Genomic DNA, 20433 nt, shown 5'->3' with positions numbered 1-20433 from the left:
CATTTAACTGACAGTGATTGAGAAATACTGCTGAGAATCAGTCCTTAGATCCACTAACTAGGAGAGCTAGGACAAAAACCCTTGCTGCGTAAACTGACTTTTATTGCATTTGATTAGAAGTGGTTTATCCAAAGAATGCAGAAAACCCCTTGGCTAAGGCAGGCTCTCTCCTAAAGCTTTTGCAAGGATAAAGACGGATAAACTACATAGCTGTATAGATAAAGATGGATAAACTACATAGCTGTATATCTAAACAACTTTTCACCATTTAATATTTAAATAAAACAGCTTTTGCTAACACTGCTGATTAATGTGTGTAGACAATTGTGGTTTAACCCCGGAAAGCAGCCTAGCACTGCAGAGCCACTCACTCACTGGGCTGAGATTAAGACAGTTCAACAGGTAAAGCAAGAGCCACAGGCAAGTAAAGCAAAACAAGGAATTCAGGGATTCATTCACTGCTTCCTGCCAGCAGGCAGGTGTTCGGCTGTTTCCATGAGAGCAGGGCTCTATCATGCCTAACAGTTACCTGGGAAGACAAACACCATAACTGCAAACATTCTCCTTTCCTCTTTCTTTCGCACAGCTTTTGTTGCCGAGCATGATGTTATATGGTATAGGACATCCCTTTGGTCAGCTGGGATCAGCTCTTCCAGCTGTGTCTCCTTCCAAATTATCATACGTCTTCAGCCTACTCGCTGGCAGGACAGCAAGAGAAACACACAAGGCCTTGATGCTGTGTAAGCACTGTTCAGAAATAACTAAAATATCCCCCTGTTATCAACACTGGTCACAAATCCAAACCACAGCACCACAGGAGAAACTAAGAAGAAACTTAATTCCAACCCAAACCAATACAACAATTCATGACCCAAAGAGAATAATCACAGAGCAAATAATAGAATTTACAGTAGCTCAGCTTTCTATTCTAGAGATACAGGTAGGTGATGGGACAAACAGGTAAGAGAAACAAATCCAGAGAACATTTGATACATACTCATTCTTTAATATCCCTTTCTAGGATTTCAGAGCTATTTTCAGATTAAACCAAAACATCTCCTGCCGATCTTCTTCAAGAGGCCATTCCAGGTAGGTCTTTGTGTTCATGATCTTGCGCAGCTTGCAGAACCTCCTGGGAATTGCTTTGCTCTGGATGGGCTCCAGGAGGACGAGAATCGCCGCATCGTTGTTCTCGTCAAAGAGGCGGAAGTGTGAGAAGTCCAGCTCGTATTTGCACCACTCGCTCTGCACAAAGTGCTCGGATAGCACAAAGAGCGTCTTGTGGCTCTTCTCGATGGAGTCAATGATGTTGTCCACTATCCACTTCCCGGGCACAAAGTCCCGCTTATGAAGGCAGAGCCGGAACGGGGGGCAGGCCTGCTCCAGCTCCCGCACCATGATGTTTTCCACCCAGTCGGAGTCATTCTCGCTGTAGGAGACAAAAGCGTCGTAGCAGATGTCCTTTGGCGGGGCTCGCTTGGGCTTCCGCTTGGCTTGGAGCCATGCCCAGGTCATTCGCAGGTACCAGACCGCGTGGTACTTGTAGCCCACAGCCACGAGCACGAGGATGACCAGGAAGACCACGGCGCAGATCAACGACACCACGAGGGACCTGTGGCACTCCATCAGGGAGAGGTGCACAGCTCCAACCTGTGCCCCTCTCACGGCCAGCGGAGAGTCACAGATGTACTCATCCGGCCACCCCACCAGCACCTGGGCTATCTCGGCCTGGTGGTGGATGAAGAAGAGGAATTCACAGGAACAGATGAAGCTGTTGTCGCTGGCATCCAGCAGCTCCATTTTCTTGAAGGACACAAACTCTTCCTTGGACAAGCTGTTGAGCTTGTTTCTTCTGACTGACATAACCACTATGTTTGGAATGGGCACGGCACCAGGCAAGGTCTTCAGCTGGTTTTTGGTGAGGTACAGCTCTTTGAGAAAAGGCAGTTGCAGTTCAAACCCCCTCAGGTTGTTAGCGCTAATGTCCAGAACTTCCAGCGTTGGGGGAATGCAAGCGGTGACCTCAGATATTTGAGTGCTGGAGAGATTCAAATATTTCAGGTTTTCTGGCCATTCACATATGTCTGGCATCTCACCAAAATTATTTTGGCTAATGTCTAAGAGAATTAGGTTTCTTAGATGAGACAAACTTTTACTTGTGATTTCTAAGTCACTGAGTGAATTCTGACTTAGATTTAAAGTTTGCAATGAGGGCCAGCCACCCTTACAGGCTGAATGCTCCAAACTCGGGTCTCCAAGCAAATTTGCACTAAGGTCAAGATACTGTAATGACAGAAGATGTTTTGAAAGCTGGCACGGTACCAAAAACACCTTAGTATTTTCAACTGTTAGTTTCGTAACAAGAGATAATAGACCTTCCACAGTATGGAGATCTGTAAACAAATAAAATTCTTCTATAGATAATTTCTCTATTGTCAGAACTCTTAAAGTCTGTGACTGGTTTGCTAGAATTTGTGCTTCCCATCGTCCAGTACCCAAGAGTCTGCAGTCTATAATCTCTAACTCCACTAATTTTGGCATGTCTGCTAAAATGCTGACAATATCAGGCACAGTAGCATCTGTTAATAAGGTCTGTTTAAAAGAAATTTTCTTTGCAAAAGAAGATGACATGACTTTCAACAGGTGAATTTCAGCAGGTATACTAAATGCTATTTTTCTCACTTCTAACCAAGTGACAGAGTGGAGAAGGTCCGTGACAATTGCTGAGAATACATTAATACTTCTTGTGTTTATGATCATGTGATTTATCTTCTTAAATGATTTCAAACTTCCCGGCTCGTACTGACTGAGGTTGCCACCATCAATCCACAGTTTGTCGAGAAGCGCAATGCCCTCAAAGTTCCCTTGCCTTATCGTGGAGAACCAGGGGTTGCCCAGGTGGAGAGAGCTCAGGTTTCTCAGGCTAGAGAAGGGGGAGCTTTCCCCCAGGTCTCTGTAGGAATTCCCTTGAAGGTGGAGGTGCTGGAGTGAAAAAAGCTGCCCAAACCACGCAGGGTACAAGTAAGCCAAGCTGTTATTTGACAAGTCCAAGAGCTCCAGTTTCCCGAGGGAGTGGAATGAGTCCACATCTATGGAGCTGATGTTGTTGGACTGCAGCAGCAGGGCTCTCAGGTTCACAGCCTGCTGCAGGTCCTGGGACTGGATGCGCTTTATCCTGTTGTGGGCCAGGTTTAACACTGTGATTTTGCCCGTGAGCCCTGGGGGAATGAAGTCCAAGCCCCTGGCAGAGCAGTTGCAAACCTCAGTGGCACCGCATGAAGGACAAGCCTGCTTCAGCACTTGCTCTTCAGAGAGGTTTGCAGCGAAGATTATGTAGATAGCCCACACTTGCCAAATGCGTGTCATCATTTTTTTGCCTAAAATATGAGATACATTCAGAGCAAATGTAAGATGAGTAGTTAGTTTTGAAGAAGGTACATTTTGGATATATCAAAAACATAACCTTTACTGTTCTGTACTGTTGACGGCACTATAAATATATTTGTATTTAACACTGTTCAGAGATGAAACAGATTAGTATACAAGTATTCCAGAATAATTTGTTAAAAGCTACATATATTGAATTTACTCTTTTTTTTCCCTGTGGTTTCAGATTTTGAAATGAGGACTATCAAATCACAGTATCACAGAACGGTCAGGGTTGGAAGGGCCCTCTGGAGATCACCTGGTCCATCCCCCTGCTAAAACAGGTTCACCCAGAGAAGGTCGCACAGAATTGCATCCAGGTGGGTTTTGAATGTCTCCAGAGAAGGAGACGCCACAGCCTCCCTGGGCAGCCTGTCCCAGCGCTCTGTCACCCTCAAGGTAAAGACGTTTTCCCTCATGCGCAGACGGAACTGCCTGTGCTGCAGTTTGTGCCCGTTGCCCCTTGTCCTGTGCTGGGCACCTCTGAAAGGAGCCTGGCCCCGTCCTCTGGACACTCGCCCTTAAGGTATGTGTAGACACGGATGAGACCCCTCTCAGCCTTCTCCAGGCTGAGCAGGCCCAGCTCCCTCAGCCCTTCCCCGTAAGGGGGATGCCCCGGTCCCCCCATCGCCCTCGCAGCCTCCGCTGGGCCCTCTCCAGCAGTTCCCTGTCTCTCTTGACCTGGGGAGCCCAGAACTGGACCCAGTACTCCAGGTGTGGCCTCACCAGGGCAGAGGGGAGGATAAATCAATTAAAAGTTGCACAAATCTTTTTCAGATTCAGTTAAACATCTGAATAATCACAACACTATTACCAAATCTAATTCTTCCCCTGATTATTAAATAGTCCCTATACACCACTCCTCCCACGCCCAAGCCCTGCATTAGGTCTTTTTCTTCTGGATCTGTGAATATTATTCTTTTTTTACTACAGAGTCTCCTATATGTGTTTCAAATCCTGGTTACATCAAGAAGTGTCAGCATCTCACGGGAGATAAGGACATTCACATTTAATACTCATTTCAATCATATCTCAGTTCTGACAACAGGGAGAAGAGGGCTTATATGTTTCAGTCCCTTTCCTCATTTTATCTGCCTTTGGCTATTTTGTTTGTAAATGTGCTAGCAGCAGGGAAATAAATATTTGCCTGGATGTCTGTGTAGGCCATCATTATCATGTTGCCATCAGTCTGATACTGGCTAATGAAGCTAAAAGGAGGGAAAACTGACCATTGTAACCTACTGACTCTTGGCTCCTCCTTTTTACTGCCACACTCTTTTCCTCTGCCAGTGACTTTTTCTGCTTTGGGTCTCTGTGACAGAGATGGTTAGGCCAAGTCACAAGGAAGAGCAGAGGCTTTTGGAGCCTCCCGCAGATGAGATCAGCTTTTTCTAGCCCCACAGCCTGTTCCTCATCTTCTGGACTGAAATGATTCAAGAGAAGTCACACAGCTGTGGATCCTGTGTCACTTCTCTTTCTTCCCACAGTTGTGCCTTTTATAGTACTGATTTGATGTGGCTTTCTGTGTTGCAGAGCTCGCTGCAATATCCAGCCCATCCTTACTCCCAGCAAGGTGACTTTAGTTCATCTGCCACTCTGAGGAGTTGGAAAAACAACTCTTGAAACCCGAGAGGGCTGTTTTCCCTTCAAAACCTGCATTACATAGTGAATTATAACCCCCTTTTTTTGTTGTTGTTTATACACTTTTAAAATATAACTTTCTCCAGTGTGTCACAAATCGCCCCCCCCCCCCCCCGCCCCCAGTAGGTATTTTACTGAGGGTGAAAAGAGTGAACCAGTCCCAAGATGGCCAATGAACAGATTCCCAAAGATCATTGTGGGCTCTGTATCAGGTTAGTTGGGTTAGATTGGCTCACTAAGTACCACTAAGTTCTTTCTCCTTCAGTCATCCCATTAAGATTCTGTGCAGAAAAGCTACTGTACTTTGATTTCATACTCTTAATTAATTTTACAATAGCTCACCCACACAGACAAGTTCATAACAAAAAAGTCCTACCCTTCTAGTTGCATTATGTTTAGCCAAAATTGCTTAAAATTATTCAAAAGTGGCAGAATTACCTGAGATTGTTTGGGCATATGAGGAAATGAGGAAAAGTTGTGGATTATTTTTTCAATGATTCCATCTCTTCCCACCTGAAGGACTAGAAACACTTTGACATTTTGTGTTACTTTCCTTTAATCTCTTTCTCTGACATAGAGCTTTGGATCTTGAAGGACACAGTCCTCTCCCCTGTCTTTAGATGCCCACAACTTAGCTGTCACCCATCATGTCCTCCAAAGTCAATGGAGAGAAATAACAACTTTCAGGGGCATTTCACGTCATGTCTCTTGGACACCCACACTAAGATGTGATGACTCCAAGAGAAATGACCTCATTGACTTAAAATGGAGCACCACAGTTTAGATACCTAGATATATGTCCATGTGAATCCCACCCGAAGAACTGTGATCTGTAATTACACTCACCTGCTGTCCAGCTGAGGCTTTTTTGTGGGGCTTTTTTGGCCTTGCGAGTCCGGATGGGTAACAGTGCTGCAGGCCACAGGAGCAAAGCTAGGAGAAAGATGAGTTTCACAAGCAACAAATTTAAGTGGTATTTTTTTAAATTGCCATCCAAATGCTTAATGTTGGAAAAAGAAACAACCAGGCAACCTGGCCAGGCAAAATCTAGCTATAGGTAGATTATTTACAGATGAAAAATTGGCAGCAAGAAAGGAACCAGGCAGGTACTGTGCAGGCAATACCAGCTGAGCCTAATGGCTGCCCACCTTACCAACCTGAAACCAACCAGGAAACGCAGGACTGAACCCCGTCTGGTGATAGAGGATGCTTTTCTTTATTGTCACTTCCCTGAGCATCTTTCTCAAGTTTTTTTTTTTTTGCTCATCTGTAACGTGAGCAGACACTCGGGGAAATCCCATTCCCAACCTCATGCATTTCCACCCATTCTCTTCCACTTCCCATTCCTGTCTAATAATTCAGCTTAAGATCCTGACTTACAAAGTTTTTTTCAGATCTCTCTACACCCACTCAGAAATACAGCCCCAGTCCAGAATATCATTGTTCTACCAAGGAATCACTTTTCTCTGTTGCACTGGGAAGAAAAAAAGCCACACACAAATTGAAATGCAGCTAAAAATACAGAAACTTGCACAGATGCCCTTATACCATAAGGTGCTGTGACAAACTACACATTTAAAGTGTTTCTGGGTTGTGGACAAAGGGTCTAAGCCATCAGACATGTTCAGACTGTCTTCCTTGGCCCAGGCAAGTAGAAGTATTCGAGGAAATATGTGCATATTCTTAAATAAAACCACAAGTGCCAACCGAATGAGGTTCTAGAAATGCTAACAAATGTTAAAGGCTAATGTAACCACTAAAATAAAGCACACCAACAGTGTGCAAATTGATTCTAGGTTGGGGAGCGCTATCAAGCTAGATGAGCCCTGGTAAATCTGAGCAGTGCTACAGAGTCTGCAGTGGGAGTGTTACCGAAATCTCGGAATTTCGGTAACAGGAGGGTCACTGGTTGGTGAAGGCATCAACCCACAGGCAGACTGGGGAAAGTTGCTGCTTTGCACTTGGTTGTGTGTGTGTTACATATGTCTCAGTTATCACAGAATCAAAGAACGTTCAGGGTTGGAAGAGACATCTAGAGACCACTTGGTCCAACGCCCTGCTAAAGCAGGTTCACGCAGAGCAGGTTGCACAGAATTGCATCCAGGTGGGTTTTGAATATTTCCAGAGAAGGAGACGCCACAGCCTCCCTGGGCAGCCTGTCCCAGCGCTCTGTCACCCCCAAGGTAAAGACGTTTTCCCTCATGCGCAGACGGAACTGCCTGTGCTGCAGTTTGTGCCCGTTGCCCCTTGTCCTGTGCTGGGCACCTCTGAAAGGAGCCTGGCCCCGTCCTCTCGACACTCGCCCTTAAGGTATGTGTAGACACGGATGAGACCCCTCTCAGCCTTCTCCAGGCGGAGCAGGCCCAGCTCCCTCAGCCCTTCCCCATAAGGGGGATGCCCGGTCCCCTCATTGCCCTCGCAGCCTCCGCTGGGCCCTCTCCAGCAGTTCCCTGTCTCTCTTGACCTGGGGAGCCCAGAACTGGACCCAGTACTCCAGGTGTGGCCTCACCAGGGGGCAGGTAGAGGGGCAGGACAACCTCCCTCGACCTGGTGGCCACGCTCCTCCTAATGCACCCCAGGATGCCACTGGCCCCTTGGCCAGAGCATTGCCTTAATGGTATGCATGTGTATACACACACACGCACATCCATAGGCATGCCTCTTCTTATTTCCAACACAGAGGATGTGCAACAAGGCAGAGTTAGGTGAGGAGATAGCTGATCCCGCTGCTTTGAGACCGTTGTTCAGTGAGCTTTTTCCTGGTTGAATTCCTTGAGCAAACAGAGCCCACCTTCATGTCCAGCCTTCCCTGGGCAGCAGGTATCAACACACAAGTGGGGCAACATATAAACAGGACAAAGAACATACAAGGCACCCTCCCATAAGGAAAATAGCAGAAACGGCACAGTCTGACCCAGCTTGTCTCTTTTTCATTTGATGCTTTCCCCTCTCCCATTTCCTGAAGGACATTGCTCCCATCAGCATGTCTTGGCTCTCCTGGCGAGCCTTCCTTTTGCTGCCTGCCGGCCATGCAGCCCTACCAGCTGCCTGTGATTGCACCTGCCTGTTCCACTTCTGCTGGAAGCCAGGAATCCCTCCTCACCCTGCACTCCTGCTGGAGCTGGCCCCTGTCCAGCAGCCCCAAGCACCCTGAACCCCCCACGCAGAGGAGGACTCCGTGGCAGAGATGAGATAGCCTCTTCCCAGTGCTCCCTCCTTGCTTCTTACTCTGGTGTTGCAGCTCCACTCTCTCTTTCCATGCCTAGAGCATTCACCAACCCGCAAACTCACCTCTGTACAGAAAAGACTCCCGTGGGTGCCAGCTCCAGCTCTGGTGCCTGCACAGTCGTGTTTCATCTCTTTTGCTGATTGTTCTCTAGCCAGCTTCCTCTCATGCTGCTGGTTCCTTCCCGCTTCGCCCCTCCGTCCTGGCAATGTAGCAGGGGGATTCCCACCTGGGGGATCTGATTGGCATAAGAGCTGTAACGCAATCGGTTCTTTTAAATGTGCCAACCCGTAAAAGCCTGAGTCAGTGATAAGAGCGTAATGTGTGAAAGCCAAGGCTGCTACTGCCTCTCTCTCTGACCCTCCCTTTGGAATGACCAGCAAGACATATTTCTCCCTTACCTCTTGTGGTCTCTTAATGTGTTTTATCAGTGCTCAGTGTTTGCTGTCAGATGGTTCGCTCCTCACTTACCTGGAGTTCAGCTTTGGTTAGCCCATGAGCTATTCTTCTCCAAGGGCGTGAGCAGAAAAATTCTTTTGTAGCAGGCTTTGGACTAACCCTACAGATACTGTTAGCACAGGAAAGTGGAACTGAAAGTGGTGTTTGCAGGCTACACCCACGGAAACTATCAGCTCGTGTGCATATATGCATATACACATACATACAGGAGTGTGTATATATACACATCTATAAGCATGTACAGAGGTATACATACATATGAGTGTGTACATATATACCAACACACAGACTTGTGTGTGTATAAGCAAATTTTCCCATTTTTCAAATACTCACTCAGCCCATATGCCAAAGCTTTGGTATTTCACCACGAAATAATTGCATGTCTGAAGGTGAACCAAGATTAATTTAGGTTCTCCTGTACTTAAGCTGCAGCCACGCAAGCAAAGGGGAATATAGAATTGCCAAGTTAGAGAAACCCACACCTAACTTTATCCCCTCAGAGACAATTCCAGGTTGCCACAAGAACCTCTAAAACACAAGAAACCCACAACAGCTGTGACTCCAGGCACTCAGAGAGGGACCAGCTATCTTAAATTTAAACATCTGTATCTACCTGCTCATCTAGATTCCCTTTGTAATTGGTGAAGAGCAAGACATGTTCTAGGAGATACCTCATACTGAAGCAGAAAGATGAACTGCCTTTTATCAGTGCGATTTTCTTCACTGGTTATAAAGGAAGCTAAGCAGAGCCGCGAGGGGTGCACAGCCCAATAATTACTGCAATGTGCTGTGCAAAGGGACGAGCGTAAACAAGAAGCGAGCCAGCCTGCAACACCACCTGGCCCGCTCACTAGAAACACAGCCTCACACCCGACAAATATAAGGCTTCAGCTCTATCTGTGGGGAGATAGAGGGGAATGTGGTGGTGGCCATGGAGGCAGAAATGAGCATTCACAGGGAGAAAGAAGCCTAAGGAAACAACTACCAATCAAACCACCAGTGATTTAATGCCTCTGTATTTCACCACCGTTGTACAAGGTGCCAGGATGATTCCTTCACAGGTGCCGAGTGAATGCCAGTCCATGCATGGTGGTATGGACCATGGTATAACTAGCCAGAACAACAGACTCGTGAACAGAAGTACATATTCGAGATACTGTCTTTTTGTGTGCTGTACAGAATGTTAGAATTTATTTTAATGTAAATCCTCAGGGTTTTTTTTTTTTCAGAATTTAATTTTAATTGCTGTGCTATGCATGATGGCACTGAAAATAAACTAAAGGAGAATAATAGACGCAGGGGAGTATTGAAGTACTTGGCTTTTATTTTCATTTCTAAATTACAATCGCATCATTAGCAACTAGCTGGGGATGTGGTAACAGGAGGAAAAAGTACAGAAATGCCCTACGTATAGCTAAATGAATTTAGATAAGTATATGAAACCCAACATGGCTTTCAAATATCATAGTTATTGGCAGGGGTTGTGAAAGATCAGAGTATCAAATCATGGGAAAGCCTGAAGTGGGTTTTCACATTTAGTAAGATGACAATTATTTCTATACACAACAAAGCCAGTTCTCCTTAGGCAGAATAATAAGAAAGAAAAAACGCTTAGCATAAGCAAACACTGACATAGATCCTTTGGAAATATGCTGAAATGGGTACTGCTGACTTGCTTTATGACTTCAAGGCTCCTTTCAAGTTTTCCCAAAACATCTCCTGCTGCTCTTCACCACGAGGCCACTCAAGGTAGGTCTTTGTGTTCATGATCTTGCGCAGCTTGCAGAACCTCCTGGGAATTGCTTTGCTCTGGATGGGCTCCAGGAGGACGAGAATCGCCGCATCGTTGTTCTCGTCAAAGAGGCGGAAGTGTGAGAAGTCCAGCTCGTATTTGCACCACTCGCTCTGCACAAAGTGCTCGGATAGCACAAAGAGCGTCTTGTGGCTCTTCTCGATGGAGTCAATGATGTTGTCCACTATCCACTTCCCGGGCACAAAGTCCCGCTTATGAAGGCAGAGCCGGAACGGGGGGCAGGCCTGCTCCAGCTCCCGCACCATGATGTTTTCCACCCAGTCGGAGTCATTCTCGCTGTAGGAGACAAAAGCGTCGTAGCAGATGTCCTTTGGCGGGGCTCGCTTGGGCTTCCGCTTGGCTTGGAGCCATGCCCAGGTCATTCGCAGGTACCAGACCGCGTGGTACTTGTAGCCCACAGCCACGAGCACGAGGATGACCAGGAAGACCACGGCGCAGATCAACGACACCACGAGGGACCTGTGGCACTCCATCAGGGAGAGGTGCACAGCTCCAACCTGTGCCCCTCTCACGGCCAGCGGAGAGTCACAGATGTACTCATCCGGCCACCCCACCAGCACCTGGGCTATCTCGGCCTGGTGGTGGATGAAGGAGAGGAATTCACAGGAACAGATGAAGCTGTTGTCGCTGGCATCCAGCAGCTCCATTTTCTTGAAGGACACAAACTCTTCCTTGGACAAACCGTTGAGCTTGTTTCCTCTGACTGACATAACCACTAAGTTCGGAATGGATATGGCACCAGGCAAGGTCTTCAGCTGGTTTTTGGTGAGGTACAGCTCTTTGAGAAAAGGCAGTTGCAGTTCAAACCCCCTCAGGTTGTTAGCGCTAACGTCCAGAACTTCCAGCGTTGGGGGAATGCAAGCGGTGACCTCAGATATTTGAGTGCTGGAGAGATTCAAATATTTCAGGTTTTCTGGCCATTCACATACATCCGGCATCTCACCAAAATTATTTTGACTAATGTCAAGATTAATCAGTTTGGGTAGACGAGTTACAGAATTTGCAGTGTTTTTCAGAGATTTTAGAGAGTTTTCACTTAGATTTAAAGTTTGCAATGAGGGCCAAGCACCTTCACAGATTGTCTCTTTTAAACGATTATTTACAAGCAAATTATCGCTGAAGTCTAGATACAGAAGTGATGAAAAATGCTTTGCAAGTTTGCATGCTACCATGAAAACTCTGGAACTTGCAACGGTGAGTCTTTTTAGTTGGTTTATTTGTGACTCCATGCCTTCCAGGTCAAAAAACAAATGAAAATTCTGAATTACTATATTTTTTAATGATACAGTTTCAACAAAACTTTTCCCACTCCTTGCGATTTCTTTGATATCCCATTCTCCTTTCCCATCAAGCACACAATCAATTGCCTCTAACTCTACTAAAGATGTGATGTCCTTCAGTAATACTAGTATTCGGCTCATGTATTGATCTGTGAATGAAGCATCTCTAAATGTAAGTTTTTGTATCCTAAAAGGAAGCGTAGCATTCTGCACCAAGGTTTCTTTTTCAATCTCTAGTCTAATGTCTCTCACTTCTAACCAAGTGGCAGAGTGGAGAAGGTCCCTGATAATGGCTGAGAATACATTAGTATTTCTTATGTTTATGATCATGTGATTTATCTTCTTAAACGATTTCAAACTTCCCGGCTCGTACTGACTGAGGTTGCCACCATCAATCCACAGTTTGTCGAGAAGCGCAATGCCCTCAAAGTTCCCTTGCCTTATCGTGGAGAACCAGGGGTTGCCCAGGTGGAGAGAGCTCAAGTTTCTCAGGCTAGAGAAGGGGGAGCTTTCCCCCAGGTCTCTGTAGGAATTCCCTTGAAGGTGGAGGTGCTGGAGTGAAAAAAGCTGCCCAAACCACGCAGGGTACAAGTAAGCCAAGCTGTTATTTGACAAGTCCAAGAGCTCCAGTTTCCCGAGGGAGCAAAACGAGTCCACATCTATGGAGCTGATGTTGTTGGACTGCAGCAGCAGGGCTCTCAGGTTCACAGCCTGCTGCAGGTCCTGGGACTGGATGCGCTTTATCCTGTTGTGGGCCAGGTTTAACACTGTGATTTTGCCCGTGAGCCCTGGGGGAATGAAGTCCAAGCCCCTGGCAGAGCAGTTGCAAACCTCAGTGGCACCGCATGAAGGACAAGCCTGCTTCAGCACTTGCTCTTCAGAGAGGTTTGCAGCGAAGATCATGTAGATAGCCCACACTTGCCAATTGTGTGTTGTTCTAGATTTGTATTTCATTTGGTTGAACATTTTGCTGTAGGAAACAGAAAGGAGAGAAGTTAGTGCCAATTTTTAGTTTCGAATAGCAACCAAAAACTGTTGAAAACCTATGTGATTTTATTAGGAATTTCAGGTTCAATTTTTTTTATTCTAAGAGTTATCCTGTAACGTCAGCCTTCCTCTCATACTTCAGCTGCTCAGCCCTGCAAACATGGTGTGCTACCTAGCTGTGGAGTACAGCCAGACCACGTCTCGACAGTCATAAAGGATCATTTTCAATGTGTTGCCTTTCCATAGGCTCATTGGCTACAGCTCTCACCTCTAACGCCTCTCACATCACACCTCCTCTCAGCAATGAAGCTACAGCTGGACGTCTCAGCCCTAAACAAGGGAAGATGGTTAGATCATCAATGATCTGGCTGAGGGGATGGAGCGCAGCCTCAGCCAGTTTGCAGATGGCCCCCAGCTGGGCGGGAGTGTTGGTCGGCCTGAGGGCAGGAGGCTCTGCAGAGGGTCTGGGCAGGCTGCACCGATGGGCCGAGGCCACTGTACGAGGTTCCAGCAGGCTCAGTGCCGGGCCCTGCCCTTGGGTCACAGCAACCCCCCGCAGCGCTACAGGCTGGGGGAGAGCGGCTGGGCAGGGCCTGGGGGGAAAGGGCCTGGGGGTGCTGGCTGGCAGCCGGCTGGGCAGGAGCCAGCAGGGTGCCCAGGTGGCCAGGAAGGCCGGCAGCGTCCTGGCTGGTGTCTGAAACGGTGTGGCCAGCGGGGCAAGGGCAGTGACCGTCCCCCTGCGCTCGGCACTGGTGAGGCCGCACCTCAGGTACCGAGTTCAGGTTTGGGCCCCTCGCTGCAAGAGGGACAGGGAGGTGCTGGAGCGTGTCCAGGGACGGGCAGCGAGGCTGGTGGGGGGTCTGGAGCACAAGTCTTGGCAGGGGCGGCTGAGGGAACCGGGGTGTTCAGCCCGGAGAGGAGGAGGCTCGGGGGGGCCTTATTGCTCCTACAGCTGCTTGAGAGGGGGCTGTAGGCAGGTGGGGGCCGGTCTCTTCTGCCAAGTAACAAGCGATATGATGAGAGGAAATGGCCTCAAGGGGAGGTTTAAATTGGATATCAGGAAAATATCTTCACTGAAAGGGTTTTCAAGCACTGGAACAGGCTGACCAGGGAACTGGCTGAGTCACCATCCCTGGGGGTATTTAAAGGATGTGTAGACATGGTGCTTAGGGACATGGTTTAGCGGTGAGGTTAACGGTTGATTCAATGTTCTTAAGGATCTTTTTCAACTGAAATGATTCTATGGTTCTATAGCTGTGCAATAGTATGCTTCTGAATGCTCACAGCTTTGCAGCATCAGCCTGCCCATCTAGCACGGCTACCCCGCAGGCAGAAGCCTGAACAGACCGTGTCCCCCCTCTCAGCCCTTCGAGTGGGCTGTGGCTTCCAACACCGCAAACTTTCCTGGAAGAGATTTTGGGGTCCCCCGTATGGAGTCTCACCAGCCTCAGGACTTCTAAAAAGCAGAGCTGTGTAGGCTTCTGGCACACCCTTTTACACACTGTGTAAGCCATTTACGTTCTTTACTGGAAAGGTAGAACAAGCTGATATGCAATCAAACAAGTCTATCACTTTTTTTCTGTAAATCAACACTGGTAACTGATGGGAATTGGGTGTTACTGCCACCCTATAAACAGTGGATATAATTAGAATAATACTGATTTTAATTTACAGAAAGGCTGTGTTTCCTGCCACGGGTGCCAAAGAACATTTCACCAGTGGTTACACCAGAAAATAAGTCACTTGGTAAAAGCTCACAAGCTGCTGTAAACAGTTTCAGTACTGCAGATGAACAGTACCCTCAACTCCTGAACAAGCAGAGAGTAAACAACTTACCTTGTGTACTGCACCGTGTTTCAGCCTCCTCGTGTGCTGATCATGTACTCTGGGATCCAAGCAGTCACTTCATATCTGCAATTACAACAAAAGCTGGAAATCCTTTGGCAGGTCTGGTGCAATGATAGTCCTGGAGTGAGAAAACATTTCAGCCTGTACTCTTCAAACAAAACTTTATCTTGACAGTTTCCCCATGTCCTCCAACTACTCAGCCAGTGAGGCACACCAGTCCACACAGCTTTGCTTTAATGGCTGCTCCCCTAAGGAAACCGTGGCTTCTGAAGAGTTCAGCACTGTCCGGCACACATGATGCTGCCCTTCAAACTCACATTTCAACCAGTTCTATCGCTGCTGCTGACTGAGGACACAAAAATGAGCATAGGTCATATTTGCACTTTCTTCATTGCAAGATGAAATTCAGTGGCAGGTCTCTTCCTTTTTGTCAGTTGTCCATCACTGGAAAAGCTGATGCAACCATTTTGCGCAAGTCATTCTTTCACAATCACTTCCTTCAGCATTAAGTGCAGAAATAGTTCCTATGGAGAACAGCATTCACCTCCCTGTATCTTTACATTGTGATACTTATTGTTTGGTATGCACCGGGGGGTTGTTAACTGTACTGAGCAACAGAACATCTCAGCACAGCCAAATTATTTTGTTGTGTAGGTTCTGTAAAGTGTTATCAATATATAATATATATATCAATGATATATATTATATTGATATAAATGCTGGAGTCAAATTGTTTAGTCAAAGAGAGTACTGGAAAACACTTAGCATCATTTCATTTCCTAGGACACTGCAGTCATATGTAATCAACAAATAGAAAATGCATAAGAATGGGATGATATGCTGTCTGAAAAAGATGACACAGATTGAAATAAAGTACCTCTCTGTAAACATCCGAGGCAATTTTGAGAGGGGAAGTTTGATGATATTTGTTTTAGCTTGACTGAATGGAAACACACAGTTGGTCAAATGGCCAAGCATGCTGCATGCGTGAAGGAGCAGGGAGTTTTCCTACCAGCTCTGAAAGGAAAACCCATGACATTCAAACCCCCAGCCTTCTTACTGCCGTTTCTTTTCTGTGCACAGAAATTGTGATCTGCTGCCCCCTTGCACCAAGAGGTACCTGCCTTACAGCAGACAGACAGACTGACTCCTGCCACCTGCCAAGTGTCAGAGGGCCCATGGTGGCATCTGCATCCTCAAGGGTGGTAAAGCCCAGGCAGAAGCCAGAGTGCATCTCATAGCAACTTTCAGTTCCACTGCGCTGAAATTAGCGTTGCACATTAGGTTAACAACTTGACGCTTTCCAAAAAAAAGGAATTTAAAGACTGAGATACCCTTGTATTTTCTGCCTGCTACAGAGAATAGGTGATAAGCATAACCGCATTCTAAAACAGAGACAGAGCAGCTATGGGACACAGCAAGGGAGGGGAATAGTCTTTTTAGTGAAGGAATGTCATCAGCTTCCCCAAAGCTACCTCTTCCCTCTAGCACCTCTCTGCAGAAATCGTTATTTTTCTTCAACAGAGAAGACTTTCAATTTTCAAAATGTTTAAAAATGTTAATTCTGAGGTTGATGAAACTCATTCCTAGAAGTTTTTGTCATTAGAATTGAAACTCCTTAGTAAACTTAAATGTAGTTAAGAAGAGCTTTGGAGAAGAGTAGACCACATATGAAGCCACGTACTTCATTCAATATGAAACGAGCATGCTTTTCTACCTGTTACAGCTTCACCACCATGCGTTTGTGGAAATTCAAGGTAGGCACCAGCTATTTTTTCAGAAGTACTGACTTTCTCCTAACATCCAGGCTCAGCCCGCTCTCATCATGTTTGTGAACTGGGCCAGGCTTCTGGTTTCCCTGAGAAAGGGAAGACCAGAGCAACCCTGCCCACCTTCCCATGCCACAGCTCACAAACCAAGCAGTTCAGCAAGCTGCTTAAAAGCCAAGAAATCAGTGGGACTTCTGCTGGTTTCCTTCAGTAGGGAAAAAAGTCAACAAGCAGCACAACTTCTCCTCTCTCATCTCAGGTCAATTTGTCAGGATTTATCAGGTTATCCAGAGTCAGGAAGGTCCGAGGATGCTCAAGATGGACAGAAATGCCCTCCACAAGCTGCCCCACACACAGAGGCAAGGTACCAGCCACCTGCCTCCCAGAGGATCAGCTTCCAAATTGAGCTCCAGCCTGGACTCAAAACAACATCTTTTGAAATCAAAGAGTCTAAAGTAGGAGAAAGCTGTTGTCTTTTAAGATGAGAATACCATTCATCTGCTTTTTCTCCAGAGTAACTGCATGTTTAACACTGAACGAAGTTGCACCTTGTGGGTGCTTTCTCTACTCCTCCAACTTTAATCTATGACTATCCTTCCTCCTTTATAGTCTTTTAAAAAAGTTACATGCTTCCACTAGTGCCAGTACATTACTTTTTCCCAGCAGAAAGGCACAGATGTGCATCAAGCCTGTGCTTTTGTAACTGCAGATGTTCCAAGCAGAGATGCCACACAAGCCTTTGCTGGCAGATAGGGCTGAGACAGAGCTGTGGTCAGCACTTTTGAAGCTCTCTTGCTTTAGATGTTCCTGTTCATCAGAGAGCAGCTCAAGAAGCACACGCTTCCTTCAGCCAACTCTTCCCCGACCCCCAGCTACAGCCCACTCAGCATCCCGGATTCCTGTGGCTCGGTGCTGGGTCCCTGCGTTGCCTCTGCTGGCAGAGGGACAGGCTCCTGCCACAGCCCTCCTCCATTAGTAAAACCCTACTGCTAACAGGCAGGGCAGCGACCAGCGATGGGTGACCGTATTAGATGGGTGTTGACCAAAACAGAATTAGAAACAGAGACAGGTGTATGTGGCACAGAATCCCACAAGGAGGGACTTGATCAAAAACCATGAACCATGTGGCAACACTCGTCCTCAGTCAGTCTGCCACCAGAGTTACAAGGGTTATTTCACCATCGTATTCCCACTGTCTCCTCTTTCTGCATCTGTGTGGTGTTACTCAGGGAACACAGCTTTAAGATCAGACCCCAGTTTTAGAGCCCTGCAGCCTCTTCCCCCTGCCTGCCAGAGGCACCGACTTCTCCATCTCTTGCAGCATCTGGGCAAGTCGCACTCCTTAAAGCACTTCCCCTTCCCAGTCCCACACGAGAGGACCCGCAGCCTGTACACTCCCTTCCTCTGTTTCTTCCTCTATGTCAGCATCCACACTCAGCTGCTTTTTGCTTTTTTTGCTGAAAAAAGACAAGCGACCAGTGCAGAAGGGGCCCAGCCCAGGCGACACCCGCCCCCAGACCCCGGCCTCAAAGAAAAGGCAGAAGCAGTAGAAAAGGGAGGGAACTCACAAATCCATTTGTCAGTCTGGGATACGAACAGAAACGCTTTCCAAATCTTTGCAAGCAGGGCACAACTGCTTCCTGACACCCTTGGTAACTGGGATGTGTTGGTGTGTCGGCTGGGCCGCAGTGGTGCCAGCCTGGCACTCTGCTCTTAAGCCCCGCTGGAAACGGATGGCGAGGAAAAACGGTCAGATCTGTGTTTGCAGTCTTTGGAGCAGGAGGTATAATACTTGTGTAATTGAAAGCAGAACGGCTTGGCATCCTTTCATGGTCCTGGAAGCAGAGCCTTGGCATGTACTGCTGGTGCCTGTGCTTTAATCTGACTTGCAGGGCTTCGGGTATTCATGTTCGAACTACAACAAAAAGAAACATTATAATGAAAAATAAACAATTTTAACTTTGTCATGTTCTGTATCAGGCTTACCCTTCCAGCTGCTCAGTCCCCTGGTTAAATCTTCAGACTGAAAGTTCCAATGCAAAGGAGCAGATTCCCTTTATGTTCCTTCCGGACTGTCCTTGCCCTGCTGCTGTGGCAGAGGATGATGATGCTGTGTAAGCGGTTACTCATTCAACAGCCAGCCTCTGCCAAGGAACCAGGGCTGTGGGGTTTTATTTGACCATCTCCTTTCAGGAAGCATTCAGTTGGAATAACATGACACTGATTTGCTGCCTTAACAGGGGAGCAGCTGGCAGGGGAGTTTGCAGGCTAAGACGTTGAAGCTTGTTCTAATAATATGGAAAGTTTTGTTTTTCTAGGACAGTTACATCAGCACGACTCGACAAAAGAAAAGACCTCATTGCTGCCAAAATAGTCCTGGTACGGGCCAGGATGTGCACGGGGGAAAGGTCCGTCTGGAAATACATCTGGTGGAGCGTAACTTCCTCAGAGCACCACCCAGGGCTTCCTGCATCCCTGCGGAAGAGGTCCAGCTCCCAGAGAAGATGCAGGGATGGGAACCATGCATGGAGGCAGGTGCTCAGGACCCATAAAGAGTCTGCTCAGAGCAGCCTTGACTTCAGCTTTTCTTACAGGCTAGCTCGCCTGTACCAGCCCTTATACTTCTCCTATCCATAACCCTGGTTCTCCACAGGCACTCTGCAGCCTAATCAGGCTGCGGGACTCAGGAACCTGAAACACAAACGTCACAGCACTGGGACCTTGGAGGTCAGCCCAAACGTACCTCTCATCACCTGAGCAAACGGGCTCCCAGTTGACTGCTGCTGGGCATCCATCTGCTAAAACAGACATAATCTGGAAATCACATTTTCTTTTAATATATTTTCTGCTATTTTCATACTACTAATTGGTTCTTCATTATCAACATACAAAGCTACTTCAGTTTTTTGGCTGTCTTCAGGAAATACCTCTGGGTAGCCTTCCAAAGTACCGCTCACCCAGTATTTTGAAGAACTTCTTTTCTTTGCTCTCCATCTATCACATTCTTGTTGTGTCCATCAGTTTGCTGTATGCCAAACTATATGACAGAAGTCATCTGTTATGCAGAGGTATTTGGAGACATAAAACATGTTTTCAGTTTTAAGAAAATGAGGTGCCATGCCTATTTCAAAACAAGGATTTTGCAGGTTTCCAGACAGAGCCACAACCACCCTGTGCTCTGGCCACCCAGAAGGCACCAAACCTGCCCATGCTGAGGCTGTGCCACCCCCCAGCATGTCCCCAGCCATCGGGACCGCTATAGGTGCCCCAGGGCTGGGGTTCTCAAGTACCCTACAAGGCACAGGCTGGACTACGGGGGCTTGGGAAGAGAGAGGAATGGGATCTCCAGTGCTCACTGTTGGACAGCTTCTGCTTCATTTCAGCTCACCAGGAGAGAAAATATCCTGTCACAGCCCACCGGGTGCAAGCCATCACTGGCAGGCTGTTGTGAGGAAGTTAGGGTTTAACATCCCGGCACTGGAATTTCCCGTAAGGAGGGAAAACTGCTTTGCTCATCTCCAAGGACAAGGTCCTTTGAGAGAGGCTGGGCAAAAGGACACGCATGTTGGTGCACTTCATTGCGGGAAAGGTCCAGTAAACCTTGTCTTGCCTTGTTGAGAGGAATGCATGGATACATGTCTTGTGCCTAGGTCTAGCTAGTGCTAATACACTGAAATAAGGGGGTTGTTTTTTTCTGTTTATTTTTTTTTCTTCTTTTTTTTTTTTTCTTTTTATGTAAGGGAAACATTCCTGGGAATGGGACCAAGTCATTGCAGAACCAGCTAGAGTTTGCTTCCTGTATGGAGGTGGAAAACACTGTGCTGGGATGCAAAGATACATATTTAACTGCTTGTTACACAAAAAAAAAAAAAAAAAAAAAAAATTGTGTTTAACAGTTGGGCAAGAATCTGAGCAGGAAATGAAGCAGATCATTATCATATGCCATAAAAATATCAAGATTTTTGTATTCATTCCACAAAAGAC

The 20433-nt window shown here is 46.9% G+C and overlaps 1 protein-coding gene across 7 annotated transcripts; it reads right to left on the bottom strand.

Moving 5' to 3' along the window:
• Positions 1-819: 819 nt before the first annotated feature.
• TLR2 (toll like receptor 2) lies at positions 820-18580 on the bottom strand. 7 transcript variants are annotated; one of them, XM_040600595.1, is made up of 4 exons: positions 8765-8864; positions 8359-8531; positions 5914-6000; positions 820-3377 (listed from the first exon to the last, which is right to left on the bottom strand). In XM_040600595.1, exon 4 carries the CDS (start codon positions 3367-3369, stop codon positions 1018-1020), a length of 2352 nt encoding a protein of 783 aa, XP_040456529.1. In that variant the 5' UTR covers positions 3370-3377; positions 5914-6000; positions 8359-8531; positions 8765-8864; the 3' UTR covers positions 820-1017. The 7 variants fall into 7 exon arrangements, with proteins under 7 accessions (XP_040456529.1, XP_040456520.1, XP_040456537.1 ...); XM_040600556.1 differs by lacking the exons at positions 820-3377; positions 5914-6000; positions 8359-8531; positions 8765-8864 and adding exons at positions 10057-12815; positions 14669-14743; positions 18097-18364; positions 18436-18580; XM_040600575.1 differs by lacking the exons at positions 820-3377; positions 5914-6000; positions 8359-8531; positions 8765-8864 and adding exons at positions 10057-12815; positions 13101-13162; positions 14669-14743; positions 14998-15149.
• Positions 18581-20433: the final 1853 nt, after the last annotated feature.

This window comes from Falco naumanni, chromosome 1 (assembly GCF_017639655.2).
Source record: "Falco naumanni isolate bFalNau1 chromosome 1, bFalNau1.pat, whole genome shotgun sequence".
Taxonomy (NCBI): Eukaryota; Metazoa; Chordata; class Aves; order Falconiformes; family Falconidae; genus Falco; species Falco naumanni.
The sequence above is the reverse complement of the archived record's forward strand: the minus strand, read 5'-3'. Positions and strand labels throughout refer to the sequence as shown.